The 26,209-nt window shown below is 43.0% G+C and overlaps 1 protein-coding gene and 1 long non-coding RNA gene across 4 annotated transcripts in view; both read right to left on the bottom strand.

The window, feature by feature from the left end:
• Positions 1 to 26,209, bottom strand: part of LOC138172841 (uncharacterized) — a 578,919-nt gene that overhangs the window by 402,626 nt on the left and 150,084 nt on the right. The window lies entirely within an intron of this gene.
• The window catches only part of LOC138172796 (PDZ domain-containing protein 2-like), a 494,585-nt gene that overhangs the window by 349,578 nt on the left and 118,798 nt on the right, over positions 1 to 26,209 (bottom strand). For all 3 annotated transcript variants that reach the window (XM_069102680.1, XM_069102689.1, XM_069102671.1), the window contains exon 3: positions 17,097 to 17,937. In XM_069102680.1, coding sequence (XP_068958781.1) covers positions 17,097 to 17,572 — 476 coding nt within the window. In that variant the 5' untranslated portion in view covers positions 17,573 to 17,937. The remainder of the gene's footprint in view (positions 1 to 17,096; positions 17,938 to 26,209) is intronic.

Raw genomic sequence — 26,209 nt, 5'->3', positions numbered from 1 at the left:
TAAACACTAAAGTTTCCTTCTTCAAACCCAATGTCTTGCCCTATTTCTCCCACGGCCTCATTCTGCTTTCAGTCCAGTTCTGCTTTCCCGGCCATCATCCTTCTGCTCTCACTTGCCTCCTTCCAGAGTCTTCTCTGTACAGAACTACTTGAGGGTGTTTAGCATTTAGTCATGGTAGGTACATTTTAGTAAATTTGAACTAAGTTAAATGCTCAGGAGAAGCCAGAAGCAGCAAAAAAAAAAAAAAGGACGGGGCTCCTGATAAGTGAAAGTGGGCAGACACAGCGCTTAGACACGACATTGTTAAGGTATTAGGTTCTGTGAAGCTTGTGTTTCTTTCAGCATTTTGTATGGTGGATTTTCCCAGTTTATTAAAGAGTAGAAAATGGAATTAACTTTACATACTATGCATAAACAAAAACAAAATTGTATTTTATATCTTGGAAAAGTAAGGGAGTTAAGTGGAATTCCCCTAGTTTTCAGCTTTCCATTCCTGAAGTGGTTATGCCAGCTGCCCCCCCCCAGTCTCACCTCAAAGTGTGTCCCTTCATGTTCTTGATTGCCAGCTCAACCAGCCTACTAGTTGTTTCTTGAATGCAGTCAGCTGGCTCCCACCTCTGTCGTTTCTGTAGGTTGTCTCCATGCCAAGAGTGCATGCATAGGACTGTAAACTTAGAGCTACAAGGAAGCTGAGATCTGGTCCAATATCATCATTTTACAGACAGGGAAACTGAGGCCCAGAGAAGTTAGAAGTTAGGGGACCAGTTCATGGTCACCCAGATGACAGAGCCAGACCTAGAACCATGTGTTCTCACTCCTTATCTCCATTTTTGAGTATCCTTATCTTTTTTTCCAGGCTTGGCTCAAGCCCCACTTCTTCCATTTCTCTCTCTCTCTCTCTCTCTCTCTCTCTCTCCCTCCCTCCCTCTCTCTCTCCCCCCCCCTTAATCCCCCTCTCTGTCCCTTCTTCTTTCCTCCCCCCTCTTTTTCCCTATCCACTCTTCTTCCTCTCTCCCTCCTTTTCTCTGTCCCTTCTCCCTCCACTTTCTCTCCTCCCAGTCCTCTAGCACACTCTGTCTGATCTCCCCTTTGCTTTTACATTATACCTTACTTTGTACTATACTTAGGATTATAGTTTAAAGCTGGAAGGGACCCTCACCATGACCAAGTCCAACCCCCTAATTTTACATATGAGAAATTTGTGGCCCAAAATGGTTTAATGTAGGATATATGATTACAAAATGTCTCATGTGGGATCTGAAACCAGGTCTCCTTGATTCTAACTCCTTGAATGTAGGTATTAAGTCATTAAAAAAAAAAAAAAACCTTTGTCCCCAGTATCTAGTGCAGTACCTTGTACAATTATAGGTATTTTAATATATGTTTGTTGAACTGAATTAATAGGTAATCAAATGTGATTTAGTACTTCAGGTGACACATTCAAGGCTCCTCTGCTTAACTTTCACTCTTTCATCCTCAAGGGCAAAGATTCTAAGGTGCCACTGTTTGCATTCCTAAAGTCAACTATGTTCATGGGAAACTGGGCTGGGGAGCAGAAGTTCCCTAAAAAATGGGAGTTCTTTCTCCATTCTCTTTACTAGGACTTGAGTGAGGACTGACAATTCCAGAGCTCGCCTTTCTGTACCCTAGGGAGGAATGTCACTTTGCATTGACAAGGCAGAAAGTGATGTGGCAGAGTCAGGGGGCAAAGTCAAGATGGTGGAGTGGAAGCAGGCACAGGGCTCTGGCTTCCACCTTCCCCAATCCGTATAAAGGGAGACTCTAAACAAACTTTGGAGCTGCAGAACCCACAAAATGACACAGAGAAGCTGACTTCCCACTAAGGACAGCCTGGCATGCCGGCAGGAATCAGTCAGCGCAGGACTTTGGGAGCCCCCGTGAGACAGAGGCTTTAGCCCCAGGGCAGGCCTGACCAGCCACCAGCTAGAGGGACTCCAGATCACCAGCAGCTGTGGCCGTTTCCAGATTCATCAACACAGAGGTGCAAAGGACAAAGTGAGAGGTCAGTGCATTCTGGACTTTGGGACTAGTAGGTGGGAGAGCTTCGGCTTTTACCCCCAGGGCGAGAAGCTACTGAGACACCTGGCATAGCCAGTGCCACGTGGCAGCTTCAGCTCCTGGCCTGCAGAGTGTAGGGGAACCAAGCAACCAGTCTGAGAGGTAATCGCTCTTGCTTTAACCTGCAATCTTTAATTTCATCTTTAATCTGGATTGCAGTCTAGGGTGGAGGTCCTGGGGTGTGTGACCAGCTTTCCAGAGCTTGTGGAGGCTTCAGAGAGGGCAGCCAACTAATACCTCTGGCACCTGAGAAAACCCCAGCGTTTGGGACAAAAGCTCCCCTCTCTGGTGGCAGTGTCCTACTGTGGCAAAAAAGCCCAGGCGTCAAGTGACTGAGGGGAGACATGACCAGGCAAAGGAAGGAAAACAAACAGAAGATTCCAACATTAGACTCCTATTTTGGGGACAAAAAGGAGCAAAGCATGGAATAGGAGGAAGACAGTGAAGTCAGAACTCCTGCACCAAAAGCTTCAAAGGAAAATACAAGCTGGTTACAGGCCATAGAGGACCTTAAGAAGCAGATAAGACAAGTGGAGGGAAAATTGGGAAGAGAAATGAGAACGATGCAAGGAAATTACAAACTGAGAGACAACAGCCTGACTGAGGAAAAATCATACCTTAAAAAACAGACTGACTCAATTGGCAAAAGAGGCTCAAAAAGGCAATGAGGAGAGGAATGCCTTAAAAAGTTGAATTTGCCAGATGGAAAAAGAATCTCAAAAGCTCAATGAGGAGAATCGTTCCCTAGGATTAAGATTGGAGCAAAGGGAAGCTAGTGACTTTAAGAGAAATTAAGATGATGTTAAACAGATCCAAACAAATGAAAGAATAGAAGGCAATGTGAAATATCTCATAGGAAAAACCACTGACCTGGAAAATAGATCCAGGAGAGATAATTTAAAAATTATTGGACTACCTGAAAGCCATGATCAGGGAAAGAACCTAGAAATCATCCTCCAAGAAATTCTCAAGGAAAATTGCCCAGATGTTTTAGAACCAGAAGGCAAAATATAGGTTGAAAGAACCCACTGATCACCTCCTGAAAAAGATCCCAAAAAGAAAACTCCTAGGAATAGGAATTCCAGGTTCTGGAATTCCCAGATCAAGGAGAGAATATTACAAGTGGCCAGGAAGAAACAATTTGAATACTGTGGAAACACAATCAGGATAACACAGGATCTGGCAGCTTCTACACTGAGGGATCAAAGGGCCTGGAATAGGATATTCCAAAGGGCAGAGGCGCTGGGATTAAAACCATGAATCACCTACCCAGCAAAACTGAGTATCATCTTTCAGGGGAAAATGTGGTCATTCAGTGGAATAGAGGACTTTCAAGCATTCTTAATGAAAAAAACAGAGTTGAATAGAAAATTTGACATCCAGATACAAGAAGCAAGAGAAGCTTGAGAAGGTAAACAGGGAAAAAAATCATAAGCCACTGATCAAAGTTGAACTATTAACATTCCTACATGGAAAAACAATAATTGTAATTGATGAAACTTCTCAGTATGAAAATAGTTGAAGGGAATAGAAATATATATACATACATATATATTATATATATATGTCTATATCGGAGGGTATATGGGCGTATGAATACATGTGTGAATGTGTGCTTATAGGTATACATAGATAGAGGGCACAGGATCAATTTAATAGGAAGGGATGATACTTAAAAGGTGAAATTAAGAGGTGAGAGAGGAATATAATGAGAGGAGATGGGGAGAGACAGAATGGGATAAACTATCTCATAAAGAAGAGGCAAGGGTAAAGGGTTACAATGGAGCGGAAGAATAGGAAGGCAAAAGGGAATGGGTCAACCTTATTCTCACTGAATTTGGCTTGGGGAGGGAATGACATACACATTAAATAGGGTATCACCTTACAGGAGAGTAGGGGAAAGGGGATGAGAGGGCGGATGATGGAAGGGACGGTAGACTAGGGGGGAGGGAATTTGGAAGCACTCACTTTTGAAAAGGGATGGGATCAAAATAGAGAATAGAACAAGTGGGTGGTGGGATAGGAGGGAGGGAAATATAGTCAGTCTTTTATAATATATCTACTATGTTAATGTTTTGCATTAGCTACACATGTACAATCTATACTGAACTGCTTATCTTCCCAGTAAGGGTGGGTGACAAGGGAGGAAGGGAATGAATCTGGAATTCAAAGTTTTAAAATCAAATGTTTGAAATTATATATACATATATGCTATTATTAATACTATCCTACATGTAATTGGGAAAGGAGATATTACAGGCACTGGGGCATAGAGATCTACCATGCCCTACTGGAAAAGTCTAAGGGGGTATGGGAGAAGATATGGGAGAGAGTAGATTGGAGGAGGGAATATCCTGTGGGACTGCTATTCTGGGGTGCTGGGTAGGGGAAAAACAGGGAGAAAATTTGTAACTCAAAATCTGGCGGAAATTAATGATGAAAATCAGAAGTTAATAAAGCATTTAAAAAAAAAAAGAAAGTAGTGTGGCAGAAAGAATAATAAATAGTTCATAGATTTTCGTGCTGGGACCATAGAGGTCATCTAGGACAGGGATTCTGAAACATTTTTTGTGTCCTGGACCCCTATTGGATGCTTCCTGAATAAAATTTTTTAATTCAGAAAATAAAATACATGGGATTATAAAGGAAACCAACTTTATTGAAATACAGTTATCAAAATACCTTTTTTTTTTAAAGTTCATTAACCTCAGATGAAGAACTACTGATTCTAGTTCCCCTGCCTCATTTAATAGATGAAGAAATTGAGACCCAGAGTGGTCAAGTGACTTTTTCAAGATCACACAGGTATTAAGTTTCAGGCCATGAATATAAATGGATCAGAGAACCATAGATTTTGAGTTTAAAACAACCCGAGAGGCCATCTGGTTCAATGCTCTCATTTCAGAAATGAAGAAACTGAAGCACAAAATAGTTAAGTGACTTGTCCAAAGTTATAAAACTTATGTATCAGGGGGAGAAATTGAACCTAGGTCCTCTGATTCCAGACACAGTATTCTTTCCACTAAACTATGTTTCTTCTCTAGCTCTAGTCTCTAAATGGAGCTGTCTTCATCTTCCCTCCCCTCTTTCCTTTTCTTTTGATATGCAGCGATATTTCCAAACTGTACAATTCATTCTTCATGTCTGTCCTTAGTACAAATGAAGCCCTCCAGTCAAGATGTAAGTCTCTCCTCAGCCCTCCCCCCATTGCTCTCTAGCAGTTGCTAAAACACAGCTCTAGGCTTTGGACTTTTCATTACCAACAAATCAAACACAACTTAGAAGAAAAAGAGACTAAGCGCTATGGATATGTCTAAAATAGAATCCTAGAACATAAAACTTTGGCTATCCTATGGGGAAAAGGGGAGGAGAGGAGGGCAGCAAGAATGAAGTAAGTTGCATGAAAGTTGGCTGTAAATATCTAAAGAAACCAATGATTTATTATTAGGAACACGTGGAATCATCCCAGGGCACTTGTATCTGAAAGTTATTTTAAAATGAATTTGGGCAATCTATGGAACTATAGCAGTATAACAGACTGAAATCTCAATAAACATTTATTAAGTACCTATTAGGTGGAGGGCATCATGCCAGGCACTAGGATACATATAATATTTAGGAAAGGTATGCCCGCTACCCTCATGGAGCTTACAGACTAGAAGGGGGACAGGATAAAATACAAATAATTATGATGTACATTACTTAAATAATAGAGATGAAAGGCAAAATATTGTATGGGGTCCAAGGAAAAAAATTTGTTATTAGGTATTGCAAGAAGAAATCTTCATGAAGGATGTGGCATGAGTGGGTAGGGATTCAACAGTTGAAAAAAGAAGAGAAAATTAAAGGCATAGAGTAGACACTAAGGAAAATGCTAGAAAGACTCAGCAGATTTGAGAGAATTAAGTACTCCAGTTTTAATGGAATGCATGGATGGGAATAATACAAGATAAAATTTGAAAGGTAAATTGGTGTCAACTTGTATAGGGAAGTGAATACTGAACTTCACTTTTTGAGGGCAACAGGGAGCCATTGGAGAATTTTGAGCAGAGCAGCAACATGATTTATGCACAAAGAAGATAAGTTTGGCAGTAGCATGAAGACGTAGCATGGAAAGGGGTGTACTGTGGAAAACCTGACAGAAGACAACTGAGCAGATTAATGAGGACTTGTCCTTGGGGTGGTGGCAGTGGGGATCCAAGAAGAGGGGGCAGTTACAAGAGATACTGTGGAGGTGGAATAGACAGGAAGTCCCCAAGAATGGTAGCAAGGAACAAGACAGAGAAGAAGACTATCAGTCAGGGTTGACTGATAACCGTATGAACTTAAAAGAGGAAAGGTGGCTAAAGATTGGAGCAGAGGAATAGTCATAGCAGTAGGGAGCAACAGCAAGTCAACATCTCCTAACCCTTTGAGTCTAAAAGAGCACTTAGAAGAGAGACAGGCAACCAATGGCTTGTATTGCAACGCCTAAGGTAGCCTTGGAGGACAGTAAGGTTTCAGTTAAAACGAGGAGGTAGAAGGCGTGTTGATTCAAAACTTCCAGGATTAGGTGAGGTGGATGAGAATAGAGCCAGCATCTCAAAGAGACCTCTGGGACTCTCTAATAGGCATCTTTGCATTTTGTTTTCTACCCCTTCTCCTTACCCATTTCTCTTCTCCACTTTTTTTTTTGCCCTCTTCTCCTTCTTTTGCTATTTCTCCCCTGCCCAGGCCTTAGCTTTCCTTGGAATATGTCTTTCTTGGATCATCTTGTCGTTTGTCCTTCATTCTTGAAGAGGCCCATAACGTCAGGAAGGTGATGCTGTGACTTGCAAGTGCATTGGATTTAAGTAAGAAGGACTATGCAAAGTCATCTCCTCCAGAGCCATCTGGCTTCCCATATCTATCCCCATAATCTATAGACAAACTGTCATTCTTCGTGAAAACTCTGTAGAGGAACCTCTATGCATTCTATATGCAATAGTATTTCATATGCGGCAGATACTGAGGATACAATGTCTCTGCCTACAAGCAGCTGACATTTGAACAAGGAAGACAATGTGTGTGTGTGTGTGTGTGTGTGTGTGTGTGTGTGTGTGTACGTACATACACATAAATATAAGCTCGTTTCAGGAAGGACTGCAGCCCAGTTTGGGGGAGGGAGGTAGGGAAACATCTCAGGTAAGAGCTTCCTGTAGAAGGTGGTGTCTGAGCTGAGTCTGGAAGGAAAGCAAGAGATTCCAAGAGGCAGAGGTGAGGAGGGAGAGCGTTCCAAGCATGGGGTGTGGCAATGGGAGATGGAGTACCCTGTGTGAGGAAGAACAAGGAGGTTATGGCTGGATTTCAAAGTGTTCAAAGGGGAAGAAGACTAGAAGGTAGAAAGGGAGCAAAATTGGAAAGAGCCATAAATGTCAAACAGAGGACTTTATATTTTATTCTAGAGGTAATAGTGAGCTTCTGAGTAGAGAGATGAGAGGGTAAGAGAGTTGCACTTTAGGAAAATTATTTTGTTAGCTTTATAATGAGTGACCATTATGCAATGGTAGAAAATAGCACTGCGAGGGTTCTAGGAAGAACTGATTTCCAATAAAATAAGTTATTTCATCTTTGTATGTCTTTGTTTCCTCATCTGGTAAAAAAAAGAGTCAGATAATAGGATGAATGTTGAAGACAAGCACATATTTATGTTTTGGGGGTTTTTTTGTTCTGTCCTGTGTGTCTAGCACAATTTCTGGTGTTCAATAGATGTTTGCTTGATGGGTGAATGAATGAATGGATAGATATTCTCTAAAGACCCTTCCAATTCAACTTCAATGGTTTCCCAAATAATAAATGAATGAGAGAGAATTGGTGAATAGGATCGGTGAAAATATAACTAGCAAAAACAATCCTAGAAAAGAGAAGTTGATATATCTGTGTTTGGGGTTGTCAGGAAGTTGCCTGGGATACAGTCCAGCTTGAAATCAAGAGTAAGACATGAAGAACCAGACAGGAAAGACCTTGCTTCCTCAGTGTACAGAAGAGGTTAGCTCTGATTTGGGCTCTGGGTGGAGGCAGGAAGAGCAATCAGACTTCTTGGAGAGCCAGACAGGGAACCACCTGGCCTGGGGAGGGCTAGATTTGAAGGACTGGCCACAAAGGCATCTCTGAGTGAAATTTATCAAGGGGAATGAGGTTGTACTCAGTCATCAGGAAGTGATTGACGCCTCATGGAGACAGACTAAACTCATTTCAGGCAGCCCTCATTTAAAAGCATAATCAGAGAATCAGCAAAGAACTTTAGAGAAATGATCATTGGATTAAATATACCTTGGAGACTGGAGAAAACTGTTATAGATCCATGCAGTCTCTAAGAAATTTGAACTTACTGCAGTTTCAGTGTTTAAGATGCTCCGCCCCATGGTTCATGCCTTTAGGCACATTTATTGAGAATAAATTGGTGATACCAAAAGGTCAAAAAAACAGTCTTAAATCAAATCAAATCCCATTTAGCCTGCAAACCCCTTCTAACCAAGTCTAAAGCCGGTGTAAACTATCAGGGTCTCCATCATGAAAACACAAGGGTTTTAGTTGTGAAAAGGTGTCCCAAAGTGTGTGAATCTGGGGGTGGCCAGGGGCACAGCGAGTAAGAGCACTGGCCCCAGTGTCAGGATGACCTGGGGATCGATTCCAGGCTCAGATACTTAGCACCACATCCAGAAATAACTGGCTGTGTAACCTTGAGCAAGTTACTTAACCTTAATCGCTTTAAAAAAAAGAGTGTGTGAGTCTGAAAGACACAGAAAGCTCTATAATCTTGATTATACTGTAGGGTGGAATCCTATCCAGGACCCTGGGGGAAGATATTCAATAATCACTACCCCAGCATCTATGACCCTCATCTGGACACACAGGATTTATTAGAATGGAAGCTTCTTGAGGCCAGGTACTGGCCTTGTTTTTGTCTGTGTAATACCGGTGGTTAGGATAGTGTTTGGCACATAGTGTTCAGTTGTGTCCAATTCTTTGTGACCCCTTTTGGGGCTTTCTTGGCAAAGATACTGGAGTGGCTTGCCATTTCTTTCTCCAGCTCATTTTTACAGATGAGGAGACTGAGGCAAATAAGGTTAAGTGACTTGCCCAGGGTCACCCAGCTAGTAAGTGTCTGAGACCAGATTTGAACTCAGAAAAATGAGTCTTCCTGACTCTAGGCTTGGCGCTCTATCTACTGGGCAACCTAGCTGCCCCCTGGCACATAGTAGGACCTTAATAAATGATTTTTCATTTATTCATTCAAGATATTTTATGGCTTCTATTCTCTCTGGGGGATCAATTCATACTCCTCTGAATTTTATGTTTTGTTGAGTCCAATCTTGATTTTTATATCCTTGTGAAATTTTTAAATTAAATGTCAAACAGAGGAGTTTTATATTTGATACTAGAGGTAAATTAGGCTTAAACTCATATCCACTAAATCTCTGAAGAGAGATCCCATTTAGAGACAACTTTTGGTGGAGAAACATGCTTAATTGTTTAAACCCTGCTTTTGATTTGCATTATGCAAAAATCAGAATGGTGTGACTCTTTTCCAAAGTTTATTGGTAGGACCCTCCTGGTAAAGGGAGCATTTCTTAGTGACAGAACAAGGAACAGCTGGAGCACATAGAACTCTCCCTTATTACTAGGTCAAAAGATGTGAGAATAGGCTGCAAGACTTATTATTTGACTGGTAAGAGAGGAGACAGAAAGACTTGGAGCACCAGGACCTACAGAGGGAAAGAATACAAGAGGTATTCACTTGAGAATATTTTAAGTCTCCAAGTAGTGGGGGAAAAAAATTGTACTATTAACACACCTGTACTCAGCTAAGTGCTAGAATCAATGAAAAAGGATAGGGCTGCCAGTAGGGGAACGGAAGTCAACACACCCATGTTTAGGGCAGTGCTTCCTTAAACTGTGGGTCGGAGATCCCATATGGGGTCGTGGAAAATTTGGCAACAGTGAAAGGTTTCTGAACACACAACAACCAAAAATCAATTCACAACCAAATGCTTAATGAATCCAAGGTGTTTCTGACAAGCACTTGTTTGCCCATGTCACACCGAGCAACTTCACTGAAGCCTTGGCTCTGAGCACAAGGCATAGGCCCTTTGTGCTGTGAGTGCCCGAATGCCACAAAATGCGAACAAACTCTGCCAAAACGAGTGAGTAGAAAAAAGTTTAAGAAGCCCTGGATTAGAGAATGTGCTCTGAATAAATAATAAGTACTTAGAAATTTTTACAAGAGCCTAAGATCACAGATTTTGAGCTATAAGGTATCTTAAGGGCCATGTGATAAGCCCTCTCATTCTACCCATGAGTAAACTAAGGTACAGCAATGTGCTGTAACTAGCCCAAGGTCATGCAAGTATTCAGTGACAATCTTTCTGAGCCTTTTACATGGTATATTTCCCTAGTATATTTGTAAAAAGTGTCATTAACATCACATGTCAACATAATTTGTTTTACATTTTTTTAAAATATAGTATACGAGGGTGGGATATCTAGTCTTTTTCCCCATAACTCCATGATTGAAATGAATGTAACCACAATGCCTTGGGATCACCTAGGGACAGCTCCCACAACTACCAGCAGACAGCCAGACAGGAATTAAAAAGCCTCTCTGAGACTTTCCCTGTAACCTCAATCCCTTTGAAATGACTGGAAATCACATCATCTCTCATAATCTCCTCCTTAACCAGGGCTTCAGTTTCTCCTTCTTAACAAGATATTGCCTTCCTGCATCTGTCTCAGGACTGTTATTCCTGAATGAATAAAAGAAGCAATCGCCTATTTAATGTGATGGTGGAGCTGGTTCATTGTGCTAACAGAGGATGTAAAAACATTCCTTTGAGTTAAGACATAGTGTTTCCACAAGGGTCCATGTTAAAATGAAGGTGTGCAACCTGGGAGAGGCAAGATATTAAACAACTTTCCGTCACTAATATTTTAGCATGAGTCATTTTATTGGATAAGCTAGAATGGAGAAGTGAGTAGAATGGAACACCGGACCTACAGAGTTTTGACTAGGGAGTGGAGGAGATCACAAGGACAGGGACCTCTGCCAGGGAGCATGTCCAGACAGGGCAATGAACTGGGAAAGGTCCCTGATGCTCAGGAAAAAGCCTAAAAGCACTGAGCATCAGAAGGGCAGAGAGGGTGCCAAAGATCCAGTTTTATCTACTTCACAATCTTGCCAGATCACTGATCTGAGTAAGATGCAGTGATGAAAGGACTCTACAGTTACTGTGGGTGGAAATTATCTTTATTATTACCACATGTTCAAAGTATGTATGATTTTGCAAAACTGCAAGATAAGACTTGGCTGGTCACTGGCCTGAGGTCAAACAGCTCATGGGCCTGAGAACATAAAGAGGTAGATGGAGCTGGCAGCTGGGCCAGGCCAGACCATGGTGGGATGTACAAGATGGGGCATGAGTTTCGAGAAATGGAAAGAAAAGGCAGTTACCCCAGAGTGCTGCAGAAAGAACCGAGAACAAAGGGGAAGCTCCTGAGCTTTGAAGTTGTACAACTCAAGGGAACTCCATCGGGTTTACTTCAGGCTGAGCCACTAGTTAAGAGATAAAAAAGGATGATCTATAAATGGACCAGCTCTTATTTGTAGCTAGAGAGTACACCAGGCCATTGGCTCACACATGCACCTTGGTCAGAGTGCAAAGAGAGAAATTCTTAGATGATATTAACTGATTATAGCACATGGTGTAGGTGGAGAGATACTCAACACGGAGTGAGGAAGAACTGGCAAAAATTCTGCTTGAGGGGCAGCTAGGTGGCACAGTGAGTAGAGCACTAGTCCTAGAGTCAGAAGGACCTGAGTTCAAATCTGGGCTCAGACACTTGACACATTTACTAGCTGTATGACCTTGGGCAAGACACTTAACCCCAACTGCCCTGCTTTCCCCCCTCCAAAGAAAAAAATTCTGCTTGAGATATCTGTGTGACCTTGGGTGAGCCATTGACTTCCCTCAGATTCAGTTTCCCCATCTGTAAAAATGAGAATAATAATAGCACCTGCCTCACAGGTTGTTGCAAAAAGCAAATGAGAATGAATGAAAGCACTTTGGAAATCTTATTAGCTTTTATTATTGATATATTTGACGACAGGAAGCTAGGTGGCACAGTGGATACAGTGCCAGGCCTAGAGTCAGGAAACCTCATCTTCCTGAGTTCAAATCTGGCCTCATCCCCTTACTAGCTGGGTGACCCTGGGCAAGTCATTTAACCCTATTTGCCTCAGTTTCCTCATCTGTAAAATGAGCTGGAGAACGGAATGGCAAACCACTCCAGTATCCTGCCAAGAAAACCCCAAATGGGGTCACCAGGAGTTAGACCTGACTGACACAACTGAACTTGAGAATCCTCTACTTCTCCTCCTACACACACTTGTTTCCACATAATTCTTCCCCTTAATTCCCACTGAAAGATTTTTGACCCCATGCTGAAATTTCAGAAGAAAAAATACTTCACAGCCTCTCAAGCTCTGGAAGTCACCAGGTGCCCAGGTCAACGGCAGGACAAAGGGCCACAAGAGTCCAAGAAAAAGTTCTTGCTGTTCTAGCGTTTGACCACGAGATGGCAGGGGAGGGTCCTTCTCTGAGGAGAACAGCCAGCAAAATTGTGGGGACATCAGTGCTGACTGAGGAAGGCTCTGGGTTCTGGCCTCCTCTGCTCATGCAGGAATGGTGGCTGGGTTCCAGCGCCACTGAAGGCACCCTGAAGGTGTGAGGGTTCGATCTACCTTTAATGTGTTTGTTGTCTGGTTTGTTTTCATCCAAGGGTTTCCTAGATCTTGACGTATTTATTCTATGTGATCTTGGGCAAGAATCTTCACCATTCTAGCCTCACTTTCCTCATCTGTAATACTGGTAATCCTTGTTAGCTCACCAGGATACTGCGAAAATCATGGGACAGAATGGAAAATGCACTAGACTAGAGAAAGAAAGCCTGGGTTTATTAAGTTGCTGTGGGACATTAGTCCATCACTAACCTCTCTGTGCTTGACTCTAAAATGAGGCAGTTGGACTAGGACTAAGGTCTAAGGAAATGAGTTCTAGGAAATGAGATGATTTGAAAGTGGTTTGAAAATATATAGCACTTTCTGCACTAATGCCCTATTTATCTGACATCATCAATGAAAGACATGTTCTACACACATGTACTTCATGTAGTGTTTGCTGAATTTAATACATGCTTTTTCTAAAGTGCTGAAGCCTGGCACTTTAAGGGCCAATTAAAAAAAATTTAACCATTTCTTATGGAAAATATTTCAAGTATATTATATCATTCTCTGCCCAACTACAGTACATTGAACTTAATTTGTCTTAAGAAACCTCTATTATCACAATACAGACTTCTGCCCCCACTTCTAGCACTGTCTTCTAGCCCTCTCCCATAACTGCTTCTCAAATGCAATAATTCATGAAGAATTAAAGCTTTCCAGACATTCAAGATTGTTTTAATTGTAAAAGCAAGTTTAAGTCTGTAAGTTTGGGCTGAAGGATAGCTTTGCTCCACTCCTGAAAGATAAAAGCTTCTCCTCTCTTTGACTGACAGAAGTATTGTAAAATGTGAAGGTTACTACTAGAAGTCTGAGTATGCTGAGAATGGGACTGCATGATCACCATTGTCTAACTTCATTCTTATGCAAAAGTACCTAGTCAAAATTTGCTTTCTGAGAAGAAATTTAATCCTATTCAACCAGGGGCCTTTTAGTTGGGGAAAAAGTTGTTTGGTTTTTGTCCTGAGTTGTGGTGCCAGCCTGGAACAAGCTGTCCTCACATGGTTCAGCTAATGTTTGCTTATAGAATGCCCTGCCCAGCTGGAGGGCCATCCTACAAAGTGCTCCTTGTATGGACAAGTAGAAAACACCCTCCCATTCAGTCTCCCCTTTACAATCTACCTAGTTTCAAAGTCAAAAACAAAAAAACACCTTAATCCACAGCAAGTCCATCTTCACCTCAGCCTTGGCCGGTACAAGCACAAGCAGAAAACTTTCCTCTGAATCGTGGCCAGGGATGTGGGCTGAGGCATGTGTCCAAAGCCCAAGCATCAGAATGCACCTTGACATTCAGGAGAGATGACTGAGAGAATTGTGGGGTGGGGATTTCTGCAGAAAACTCTTTGAGCTATGCTCAGAACAGTGGCCATACCTGCTCATGGTGGCCAAGCCTCCTGGACCTGTCACCCTATCCCAGGCCACAACAATGAGCAGAGTGAAGACTCTGGGACTAACCAGAGGGAAAAGGGCCGTAGAAAGAAGGGCAAACTCAGTAGTCAGACCCAATACTGCAGGTGCAGCTGCATCTGAATGAAGTCCCGTCATGACACTAACTTCTCTATTTCTGCTGAAGACACTACCATCTTTCCAGATTCACAATACCCATATCATATTCAGCCCCTTACTTTGTGTCACCCGTGTTGTCAAATAAGTGGTAAAGTCTTACTGTCTAACTGCAAGTCTGACCCTAACCACATCTCTCATAACTGCCCACTTCTCTCTACTCATGCAACCGCCATACTAGCCCAGGCCCACATCACCCCTCACCCGCACTATATAGCTATGTAATATTATGCCTATTTAATATTATGTATGTTATACATAACATGTCATTATTTATAATGAATAATGCATAATAATATTACACATAATACATGATATACTGGGCTCTAATAGCCCCCCTAATTGGTCTCCTTGCCTCAAGTCTCTGTCTTCTCTAATTCATCCTCCACCCAGCCACCAAAGTGATTTTTCCTACAGAATAGATCTGACTGACCATTCTCAACACAATGAGTATTATTTATCATATAGGCTTTCTTGAAATGAAAATTTATTGTTATATATTTTGAATCCTCTCTTATGTTCTTGCTATGTACATGACATGTTTTTTTCTTTCTAACTTTGTATTGAAGTTCCAATATTTAAGTTTATGCATGTTTTTTATTTTTATTTTCTATTTGTTCTGGCATTTGAGTCTAAAATAAAATTTAAAAAAAAAGAATAGATCTGACTATACCACTCCTTTCCCCAATAACCACACTAAGCTCCCTATTGCCTCTTGGATTAAATTGGCATATGACATGGTGCCAATTTATCTTTCCAGGCTTGCCACACATCACTCCCCTTTATGCCCTTGATAGTTCAGGTCTGTTCCTGTTCCTTGTACATAATATTCTCCTATCTGTGCCCTTGAACAGGCTGTCCCTCATGCCTGGAATGCACTCCTTCCTTATCTAAGCCTGTTAGAATCCCTACTTTCTTCCAAAGCTCAGTATAAGCATCACCTCCTCCTGCATGAGGTCTTTCATGACCTCTCCAGTCGCTAGTGCCTCCTCTTGCCCCCTCAAATTACCTTTTATTTACTTTTTAAAATTTTTTTTTATTTTATTACATATTTCCCAGTTAAGAGCAAAAACTTTTAGGTGGCTGGGTGGCGCAGTGAGTAAAGCGCTAGCCCGGAGTCAAGAGGACCCAAGTTCAGTTCTGGCCTCAGACACTTAACACCCACCCACCCACACACACACACACACACACAAAATTAGCCATGTAATCTTGGGCAAGTTACTTACTTTTTAGCATTCATTTTGGAAAATTTTGAGTTCCTAATTCTCTCCCTCTCTTCCTCCCCACCCCCCTACTCTGAGAAGCCAAGCAATATGATACAGATTCTTGTATTTACTTTTTATATAATTTGCATAAATTTGTATGTATACATGTTCTTTCCCCTGATAGAATGTAAGCTCCATGAGGGCAGGAATGGTTTCATTTTGTTCTCTGTATCTGCAGTGCCCGGCATACTGATCTTAATAAATTCTTATTGACAACTGATGATGGTTTTCATCATTATTCCTATTTTCATTATTTTTAATGGATGGCATTTACAAAGTACTTTACATTTTACAAAGCTCTCCACATATATTATCTCATTTGAAACTCATAACAATCCTAAGAGCTAAATCCTTTGAGTATTATTTTCCCTTATTTTGCTGATAAGGAAACTGAAGTTCAAAGAAGTTCAATGTATAGTCAGATCTTTGTCTTTAGAATGTCAATTTGGCAGCTTATGTGGAGAACAAACTGCAGAACGGAAAAACTGAAAGAGACCAGGGAGAACAATTGGCATCATCCAGGGTAAGAAAGAGGACTTGAAACAAGATAGCGATACACCAGCAATACAAGCTCTGTAGCCCAAGACATCAGAGAAAAAAGAAAAGGACCCCTAAGTACAAAAATATTTATAGCAGCAACTTCTGTGGTGGCAAAGGACTGGAAATGGAAGGGGTGCTCATCCCCTGGGGAATGGCTAAACAAGTTGTGGTATGTGATTCTGATGGAATATTATTGGGCTGTAAGAAATGATGAACAGGATGCTCTCAGAAAAACCCGAGAAGAACTCTGTGAATTGATGCAAAGTGAAGTGAGCAAAATCAGGAGAACATTGTACACAGTGACAACAATATTACAGCGACAACCAACTGTGACTTAGCTAATTAAGACAATGATCCAAGATAATTCCAAAGGACTCAAGGTGAAAAATACTATCCACCTCCAGAGAAAGAGAACTGATGAACCCAATGCAGATTGAAGCATACTTTTTTCTCTTTTTTTCTTTTTCTTGTCTTTTTTTTGCAACATGGGTAATATGGAAATATGTTTTGTATGACTCCATAGGTATAACTGATATCACAGAAGGGACCTTGGAGGTCATCGAATCCAAACCCTTCATTTTACAGATGAGGAAACTGAAGCACAGAGGTTAAGGATGTGCTTAGGGACACATAGCTCATAAGTGTCTGAGGCAGGATTTGAACACAGGTCTCCTTGATTCTAAGTCGAGCACTTTCTCCACTGTGACACCTAGCTGAATATGCTACATGTTTAGGACTTCTGCCATATGCTGGCTTGTAGCACATATTCTGAAATAAGCAAAGCTCATTCTCATTGACTCAGTACCTGTAACCAAGTTGGCCGCTGGCTGATAGGCTGAACTTCCACTCACCTGGCCCCAGTGACATCAACTCCAACCATGAGCTGCCCATTCAGGGAAAGGATTTCATCCCTCAGTCTCACTTTGCCACACTTCCCAGCCGGGCTGTTCTTCTTTAACTCAGTCACCCAGATGCAGCCCACATCTAGTACGGGGCCCTGGTGTGTTTTCCGTTTCTTACCACCTCGCCGTCTTTCGCCGTAGTCTCCAAAAACAGGGATGTTCCCAAAACTGAGCCCCACAGTATCCGTGTCCCCCACCTCTTTGGTCAGGTACACGGTGCAGATTTCCATCTCCAGGGGACTCTCGTCAAGCACAATCGTGCTTTCATCCACAGCAAAGTTCAGCTGGATGTATTCTCGGAGCTTCTGGATGGCCGACTGGCAGAGTCTGTGCTCGGGCCCTCCCTGTGTCTCCTGCAGGTTGTTCCGCAGCCACTGGAGGAGGAGAGAGAGGTGCAGCCCCGCGTTGTCCTGGGTGATGGGCATGGCGGCCACCCCAGGATGCCACCATCATGAGCAGAAGCACTTTGAAGGGGCCGGAGCCAGCACAGGCCTAAGCCCTTGGGACCTCCTGGCTGTCATCTGCTCGGCCTGTGCCCATGTTCAGGCAGGCAGGGGAGCATGGAGGTAGCCTACGCAACGTTGAGCTGTTGTTGGCTTTGGCACGGCGAGGATGGGACACACTTAGCAAAACACTGGAACAATTGCCACAGAGTATTCAACAAGATGAGGAAGGAAGTGTCCAACAAGTTCTTGCTTGGATGGTTTAACAGTTGCCCTGAAGGGAACTACATGGAAATTAGGTATTCCACCAGAAGTGACATCACCTCATCATCCATGCTCATTCACACCTGTGAGAGGGGGAAAAAAAAAGAAAGACACACATAAAACATCTTTGCTAAAAATGGTGGCTACCCTTGCTGGGCTACATACACTAAACATTCATAGTTATACAAACACTTCAGGGTTTCCAAAGTGTTTTCCACACAACAGGCCTATTGAGTGAGTTGTACAAATATTATTTATGACCATTTTGCATAAAGGGAAACTGAGGCTCAGAGACGTCAGCTTCCTCCCACAGCTGGTAAGTGACCAAGTGGGGTCTTGAACCCTGGCCTGCTAACCACTGGTCTAGTGTTCTCTCTCACACCAGGAAGAATTTTTTCCTTGCAGATAGGTGAATTCAAAGAAGGACACAGCACCCTCAGCTGGTCCTTGATCTCAAGTGCCTGCTTGTACCTTCCCTCATTCAAAGGCTATTTTTTTCTCCAGAGACTTCTTAGATGAAATGCCAGGAAGATGATCATTCCCAGCACTCCCCCCATACTCATTCCACAGAAAAGTCACCCCCAAAGACTTGCAGCTGGAAGACACCTTACTTACGGTTCTCCAATTTGATTCCTTCATTTCACAGATGAGGAACCGAGGACCCCAAACCACATAGGGAGTAAATGAAAGATCCAGGATCTGAACCCAGGTCTGGCTAGCTGGAACAATGGGCAGAATGTTGGGCTTGGAGTCAGGCTGATTGATCTAGGCTTACTGGGTGTGTGACCTTGGACAAATCACCTAATCTCTCCTAGCCTCAGTTTCCTGAACAGCAAAATGTGGATGATAACAGCACCGACTTTACAGGAAGGTGGTTGTTAAGATCAAATGAGATAACCTATAAAACACTTGGCAAATCTTAAAATGCTCTATTTGTTGCTGTTGTTCAGTCATTTCCCACTCTTCGTGGCCCCATTGAGGGTTTTCTTGGCAAAGATACCAGAGTGGTTTGCCATTTCCTTCTCCAGATCATTTTATAAATGAAGAAACTGCAGCAAGTGAGGGTTAACTGACTGTCCCAGAGTAAATGTCTGTGTCTGAGGCTGGATCTGACTCCAGACCTGGCGTTCTATCCACTGAAACACCTACCTTCCCTAAAATGCTATCTAAATGTTGGCTATTATTATTTGTGTGACCCCATGCAAGTTCCTTTACCTCTCTAATCCTCAATTTCCTTATCTGTAATAAGAAGAGGTTAAAGACAATGACCTTTCAGCTCTAAATCCAGGATCCAAAGCTATGGTTTATTTTACATTACTCCCTCTCATAAACTCTGTATTTCAGCCCAACTGGTCTCCTTGCTGTTCCATGAACAAGACACTTCATCTAGGGATGGGTAGGTGGTGCAGTGAATAGAGCACCGGCCCTGGAGTCAAGAGGACCTTAGTTCAAATTCGACCTCACGAACTTAACATTTACTACCTGTGTGACCTTGGGCAAGTCACTTAACCCCAATCACCCTGAATTCCACCCTCCAAAAAAAGAAAAAAATAAAAGACTCCATCTCTTGGCTCTCGGTCTGTTCTCTGGCTGTCCCTCACGCCTGGAATGCTCTCCCTCCCCATCCCTGCCCCATCCAACTAACATTTCATCTTCTACAAGAAGTTCTTCACCACCACTCTTAATTCAAGGGCCTTCCCTCTGCTAATTATTTCCTATTTATCCTGCAAATAGCTTGTTTGTACATATTAGTTGGCTTGTCCCTTATTCATTATATTAATTCTGGCATATACTTTATGTAATATATTAATTATGTGTAATATACATAATGATATGTGTGTGGCACATAGGAGGGGTTTAATAAATGCTTGATGAATGAATAAATTAATAAATGAGGTTCTCTCCCCTAAAATCCCAAAGAATATACGCAGCCAGTCAACCAATGACATCGGTAGTATTGCTAGGTGCCTATGACAATTGGGTGGCCTATAATTTCCTTGCCCAAAATTAATGACCTGTAATGGCCTTCTTATTCTCTGATTCTATTGTGAGTAAATGTAAGTAAGGGATGACAGATAATCTGTGTCTATTATAAAGCTCAGGGATAATTAAAAGCATAAAGACCCCTGGCTCAATTCAGCAAATACCCTAAAGATAACCATTCTTTTCTAAGTCAACATGCAGGAGAAACCCTAGAGAAAAAAATGACCAACTGCAGAGCATTGGAGGACTTGGGCACAGAAGGTCCTTGCTCCAAAGAGAGATCCCAACATGACCACACCCTGAATAATCAATCTGTGAAAATTCTCTCATGCTTGCCTACAATCAGAGTTTTTCAACAACAGAGAACTAGCAGGCACATTCCTATGTGAGATGCTATGAGGGTGTAGTTTCTTTGTCTGTCACATGCAATTCTCAAATTAGACTTCCCTCCAAGAAAACTTCAAGCAAACCCCAGTATTGTGCAAATAAATTCTGAGTAGCTTGATGTTAACAAGCTTCTCATCCAAAATCTGAGTTTACAATGGGAAAGCATGTTGTCAGAACTTAACAGCTCTCTCAACTCTTCCCCTGACAAGGGACTGGACTGCCTATATCAGGGTACTCAGGTCCCCGGGGGGGAGGGAAGGGAGAGTAGTATCATTTGGACAAGCTAGGATCCTATGTTCCCATGACCAACTGTTGGCAAGAGAGTATACAAAAGTCCTTGGGCTGAACCAGGCCTTTTGTTAGAATCAGATACTCTGCTAGCAGGGTCTCTGCTTCCTGGCTGCTGCTTACTCTGAGCTATGCTAAATGCTCATTCTTTAATCTGGTCTTGACTGCCTGGATTCCAAATCTTCTCCACTTTTCTGTACATTTTCCCTTTTTGTCTGGGTTCAGAATTTCCAACTGGGGAGGAAGAGGTTAAGAAGGCCTTGTCAACAGATGCCAGTGAGTTTATGAGGAAATAGGCCAGAGGCCTGAGACTTCCTTTAGTGGGTCTTGGAATGACTGATGAGCTGGGCTCAAAACTGGGAGATACAAGCTGAAGGTAAACTCAAGATGAGTCAGGGACTGGGATATAGGCAGATGTATCTCAGTGGTATACTGGTAAATATTTAACAACCATGTCTTTAGAGGAAAAATTATATGCCCTTTTAGTGGAATTTACCTTTTTTATATTTTCTCCATCACTTTCTTAAGTCTAAACAATCAACAAAACAATAAATCAAGTCCTGATTTGTAGCATTTACCAATTTCTAAGACATAAATGCTTACACTGAAAATCTAACAATTCAGTTCAAGTTAGTTTTAGCACACCCCTGGTCCTTTGGCCGCCTCCTTGGTGTGAAGCCTGACATGAGAGATGAAAAGTCACAGATGGGAGCTAACAGTATGTGGCTGGAGGAGCTGATGGATACATGGTACATGATCCAAGTCAGAAGTGGAGAAAGTGACAGATAGAGATGGGCCAGGCCAAAGGTGGATCTCTCCCAGTAGAATTAATTGTTTCCCAAGAGGCCCTTTGATCAGGCAGCTCAATTCAATGCAACTGAACAAAAATCTAGCAAACATCCTAGATTTTGCAAAGGCCCTGAGGAAGATAATTTAGATAAGGCCTGAGCCCTCATGGAGCTTACAGTCAGGGTCACCTCACTGTGTCCTATCAGAGGCAGAGATTGAAGCTGACACTTCCCAGCTTGATGAATGGCTTTCCAGCCACTAAAACACAGTGTTTCTCTATATAGCAACCAGGAAGCAGAGACCCTGCTAGCAGAGTATCTGATTCTAACAAAAGGCCTGGTTCAGCCCAAGGACTTTTGTATACTCTCTTGCCAACAGTTGGTCATAGGAACATAGGATCCTAGCTTGTCCGGATGATGCTACCCTCCCTTCCCTTCCCCCTCCCCCTGGGACCTGAGTACCCTGATATAGGCAGAACATAGTCACATAGATGGAAAAACAGATTCAGAAGGAGGCAAAGACCTCAGAAATTAGCCTTTCAGTCAATTTCTCTTTTTGAGAGTTATACATATATAGATTTGGAGCCAGATCACCTGGGTTCATGTCCTAGCTAGTATTGTCACTGGCTGTGTGCCCCTGAACCATTCACTTAATTTCTCTGGGCTGCTTTTCTCATCTCCAGAATAAGAATTGGACTAGCTAAACTTTAAGGTTCCTTTCAGTTTGAATAGTTATGATCCTGTGAGCCTAGAGAGATGTAACTAATACATTCTTATTTTCATCAGATTTGTAATGTGAATAACAGGAATGACCATAGTCAGCTGGGGTAGACCAATCTGAACCCTTGAAAAACCCTGTGAGAATTGTAGACACTGCCTCCTTCTACCCCCGGGGTCAGGCAGACTCTTGCACCAAAGCAGGAAGAGGGGTATTATCAGGTCTCCAATTTTCCCCTGATTACAGGGGCTGGCTATAGAGCAGTCAAAAGGCCATGCATATGAATTTGGAAAATGATTTAAATTTTATTTATTCTCAGAAATAAGGTGGGTGAGACTATTTGGAATGATGAGTTCTTCCTGAGGAGTGCCAAGGGACCCTCCAACCAGAAGACATTGTTAGGGGAGAATCATAGTGTTCTCTCTTCCCATCTGATCTCTCTCTCTCCTAGCCTGCCCCATGAAGGGAGGGAGCTTTTTACTCTCCCCACAATGAGTTGAAAAATCACAATGTTAGAGACCAAAAGATGCACACAGGTTTAAATCCTCCCCTCCCCCCACAATTTTACAGATGCGATAACTGAAGCTGAGAGAAATGACTTGTCCAGGATCACAAAGGTTGTCTTAGAGGCAAGATTTGAATCTAGGTCTTCTGAATCCCAAGTCAGAGTGCCTCCCACTCTGCCACTGTTCTTACCTTCTCATTCGCACTGCCCAGTGGTATGTCCACTGAGAGAGAGAGAGGAATGGGGTGGGGAGAGGTGGCAAGAGGAAAGAGAGAAGGAGAGAGACTGAAAGAGACTGAGACAGAGAGAGAAAGAGACAGAGAGATGGGGGGAGAAGAGACAGAGAGAGAGGAATGGGGGGGAGAGGTGGCAAGAGGAAAGATAGAAGGAGAGAGACTGAAGGAGACTAAGACAGAGAGAGGGAGGAGGAGGAGACCAAGAAGGGAAAGAGGAGAGAAAGGGGGAGGGAGGGAAAGTGAAGGAGAGAGGAGGAAGAGGAAGAAGAGAAGGAGAAGGGGAAAGAGAGGGAGACAGTCTGAGAGGCAGAGAGAGAGGAGGGACAGAGACGTGGAGGGAAGAGAAGAACATGACCTCTGTCTAAAGGAGTAGAGCAGTCATCTGAGAAGGAACCTCCCCTGAAAACCTGGAAATTGCAAGGAAAGTCTGTGAAATTTTTATGCCAAAAAGATTCAACTGACAGAATAAGGTTAGGAGCTGGCAGAACAGACTTGAAGAGGATTTTGTTCCAATACGAAGTGGCTAAAATCAGAGTCAGAATCAATGACTGGAAGAGTCTGTTAGAGGATCATTTGACTCCAAACTATCATAAAGTCATTGAATGTTACAGCTGGCAGCGGTTTAGCCCAAGCCCTCTGTACCAATGAAAGAATCACGAGGCCCAGAGCGGTGAGGAGCTTTGCCTCAGGTCACCCAGCTAGTTTGTTGCAGAAAAAGGATTAGAATCCAGTCCTTTGATTTTTAGTCCAGTGTAACATATGATTTCTCCGTTTCCTAATCTGAAAAAAATGAGGGGGTGTGGATTGGATCACTGATTTTAAAGCTGAAAGGGACCTTAAGTCTAATCCAATCCCCTCATTTGACAGACAAGAAAAATGAGGCCCGAAGAGTTTGTTTGTTTTGTTGACACTGGGTCTCCCTCTCTTGCCCAGGCTAGAGATGCAGTGGACACTCACTGGTGATCCCAAAGCTGATCAGCACAGAAACCCTGACCCTTTCTGTTTCTGATCTGGCCCTTTCACTCCACCCTAGGCGGCCTTTCCATTCACCATGTTGGCGCCAAATTCAGCAGGCTCTCTTTAGCCTACTGCTACATTTAAACTACTACAAGTCCCACATTGAAGTGACCCGTCCACCTCAGCCCGCCCTAGCAGCAGGTGCATACCATCTCACCCACCCCTGCAGAGGTCAAGTGTTTGCCCACATGACAGCCAGCATCCAAACCCCCACCCTCTGACTCCAAAATGAGTGTTCTATCCACTGTCCACTACCTCTGTCCATAAGGTGCCATTCATCTCTAAAATTCTCCTGGGCAGAGGCTGAGTAAGCCAGGTTTAGCATCACCTGCCTCCGTCACACAGGAGACTACAGAGAGATGAGCCACACCTCCCTATCAGACTTTGACAATCTGCCCAGACAAAGAAGGAGGGAGGCCCCAGGGCTGATGCACATCGAAGCACAGATCAGCTATTATGGTAGAGAATAAGAAATGATCCTATAAAAACAAAGTCTCATTGTACCCACACAACAAGTGGGTTAAACCAAGCTTCCTGCAGCTGGGGAGGAATTTATATTAAGGGGCAGTCAGCAACCTGAAGTTCCAATGGGACTGCAGTGTTTTTCCCAATTTGGCAAAGCTCTCGCTCCCATGTGCTGTGGCCTACTTCCCTTTCCTCACCCCAGAGTGCTGCTGGGAGTCTGGGACTTGCTTGCCTGGTGCAGAGAAGCCTCAGAGGAAACCAGAGGTGCAAAAGGGCAGGAAGGATTGGCCCGCGTGCCTCCCTTTACAGCTTCCACTTTTCCCAGGCCCCAACTGTGGGAAAGGCCTCAGACAATGGTCATTCTGAAGGCAAGGGAAAGAAAGTCCATGGGAGGACATGAAGCAGGAATCCTCATTTGCTCTCCCAGGCAGGAAATCAGAATTAGGGTAAGAAACAAAACGGACGCTGCAAAACAAATCCCCTCTTAAAGGATACGGCATAATGCGATGATGGAAAGAGAATGATCTCTGGGATAGCCACTAGCTGTGTGACCTTGGGCAAGTCCTTTGAACTTACTGGACCTCAGTTTCTGTATCTGTAAAATAAGGAAGTGGTCAGACTGGATCACCTCCGAGGCCCTTTCCAGCTCTAAATCAATAAGCCCATGCATGAAAACCATCTTATCGAAGACTGCAAGCTGGGAAGAACCTCAGAGATTATATGATGGAGGCATTCTTAACCTTTTTTGCGTCTGGACCTCTTCTGCAATCTGGTGAAGCCTAGGGAAAATAGGGAGTCCATTATACAGGAACCCTATGGAATCCATAATTCTCAGAATAATGTTTTTAATGCATAGAATAAAATATATAAAGGACAAGGTAGCTAGGTGGTGCGGCTGATAGAGCACCAGTCCTGGAATCATGAGGAGCTGAGTTCAAAGACAGCCTCAAACACTACTGCCTGTGTGACCCTGGGCAAGTCACTTAATCCCAATTCTGTGTGTGTGTATGTATATCTGTGTATGTGTATCACAAAGGAAATATATTAAAATGTAATTATCAAAACAAATTCAAGGCCCCAGATTAAGGATCTCTGTCTGACCTAATCTACCCCCATCTCATTTTAGAGATGAGGGAACTGAAGCTACAGAAGCTAACTTGTTCATCCTTACTTCTCCAAGAGGACCAGTGACACCAGGAGGGATGCCTTGACTAGCAAGTGAATTGGCTTTTGACTGAGGCAGGGCTATGCAAAGTGCTCAGCCTCACTCTCTCTTCCAAAGTCATCAGAGTCCAGTGGCAAGACAAAGGTCAGGACGAATGGCGATCAGACAAAAGAGAAAATCTGTGTCAGGTTCAAACTCAGGTTTTCCTGATCCCAAAACAAGCTTTCTATCCCCTGCCATTCAGCTGCAACCAAAATCAAAAGCCCCCAAACAGGTCCCCAGCAGCTGAACCACAAGTTGAACCCAGGACCCCTGACTCCAAATCCAGCATCTCTTCCCCTGTACCAGAGGTGGGGAACCTGTGGCCTTGAGGCCACATGTGTCACTGAGTCTCAGACAAAGGGCCATACTTGAGGACCTAGAGGCCACGTGTCCCCAAGGCCACAGGCTCCCCATCCCTGCTATGCTATCTTGTGACACAAGATTAAGCTGACTAGAAGGTTAAAGGAAGTTCTTTGTTTTTCTCCCTCCTCCCATTTCTCTCATCCAGCTGACCACAAATGAAGAACTGAAAAGAAAATTAGGATAGGGGAAGACGAAGAGATGGGATGGAGCCAAATCAAATTATAATGGAATTGTTTTTCAGTCCTTTCAGTCATGTCTGACTCTTTGTGACACCCTTTGGGGTTTTCTCAGTAGCAATTTCCTTCTCTAGCTCATTTGACAGATGAGGAAACTGAGGCACACAGGTTAAGTGACTTGCACAGATAGTAAATGTCTGAAGCTGGATTTGAATTCAGGTC

This window comes from Petaurus breviceps, unplaced genomic scaffold (genome assembly GCF_028583685.1).
Source record: "Petaurus breviceps papuanus isolate PSGF00001 unplaced genomic scaffold, PetGlider_PUasm1.0 129, whole genome shotgun sequence".
Taxonomy (NCBI): Eukaryota; Metazoa; Chordata; class Mammalia; order Diprotodontia; family Petauridae; genus Petaurus; species Petaurus breviceps.
Note: the sequence above shows the minus strand (reverse complement) of the source record. Positions and strands in the feature narration are given on the sequence as shown.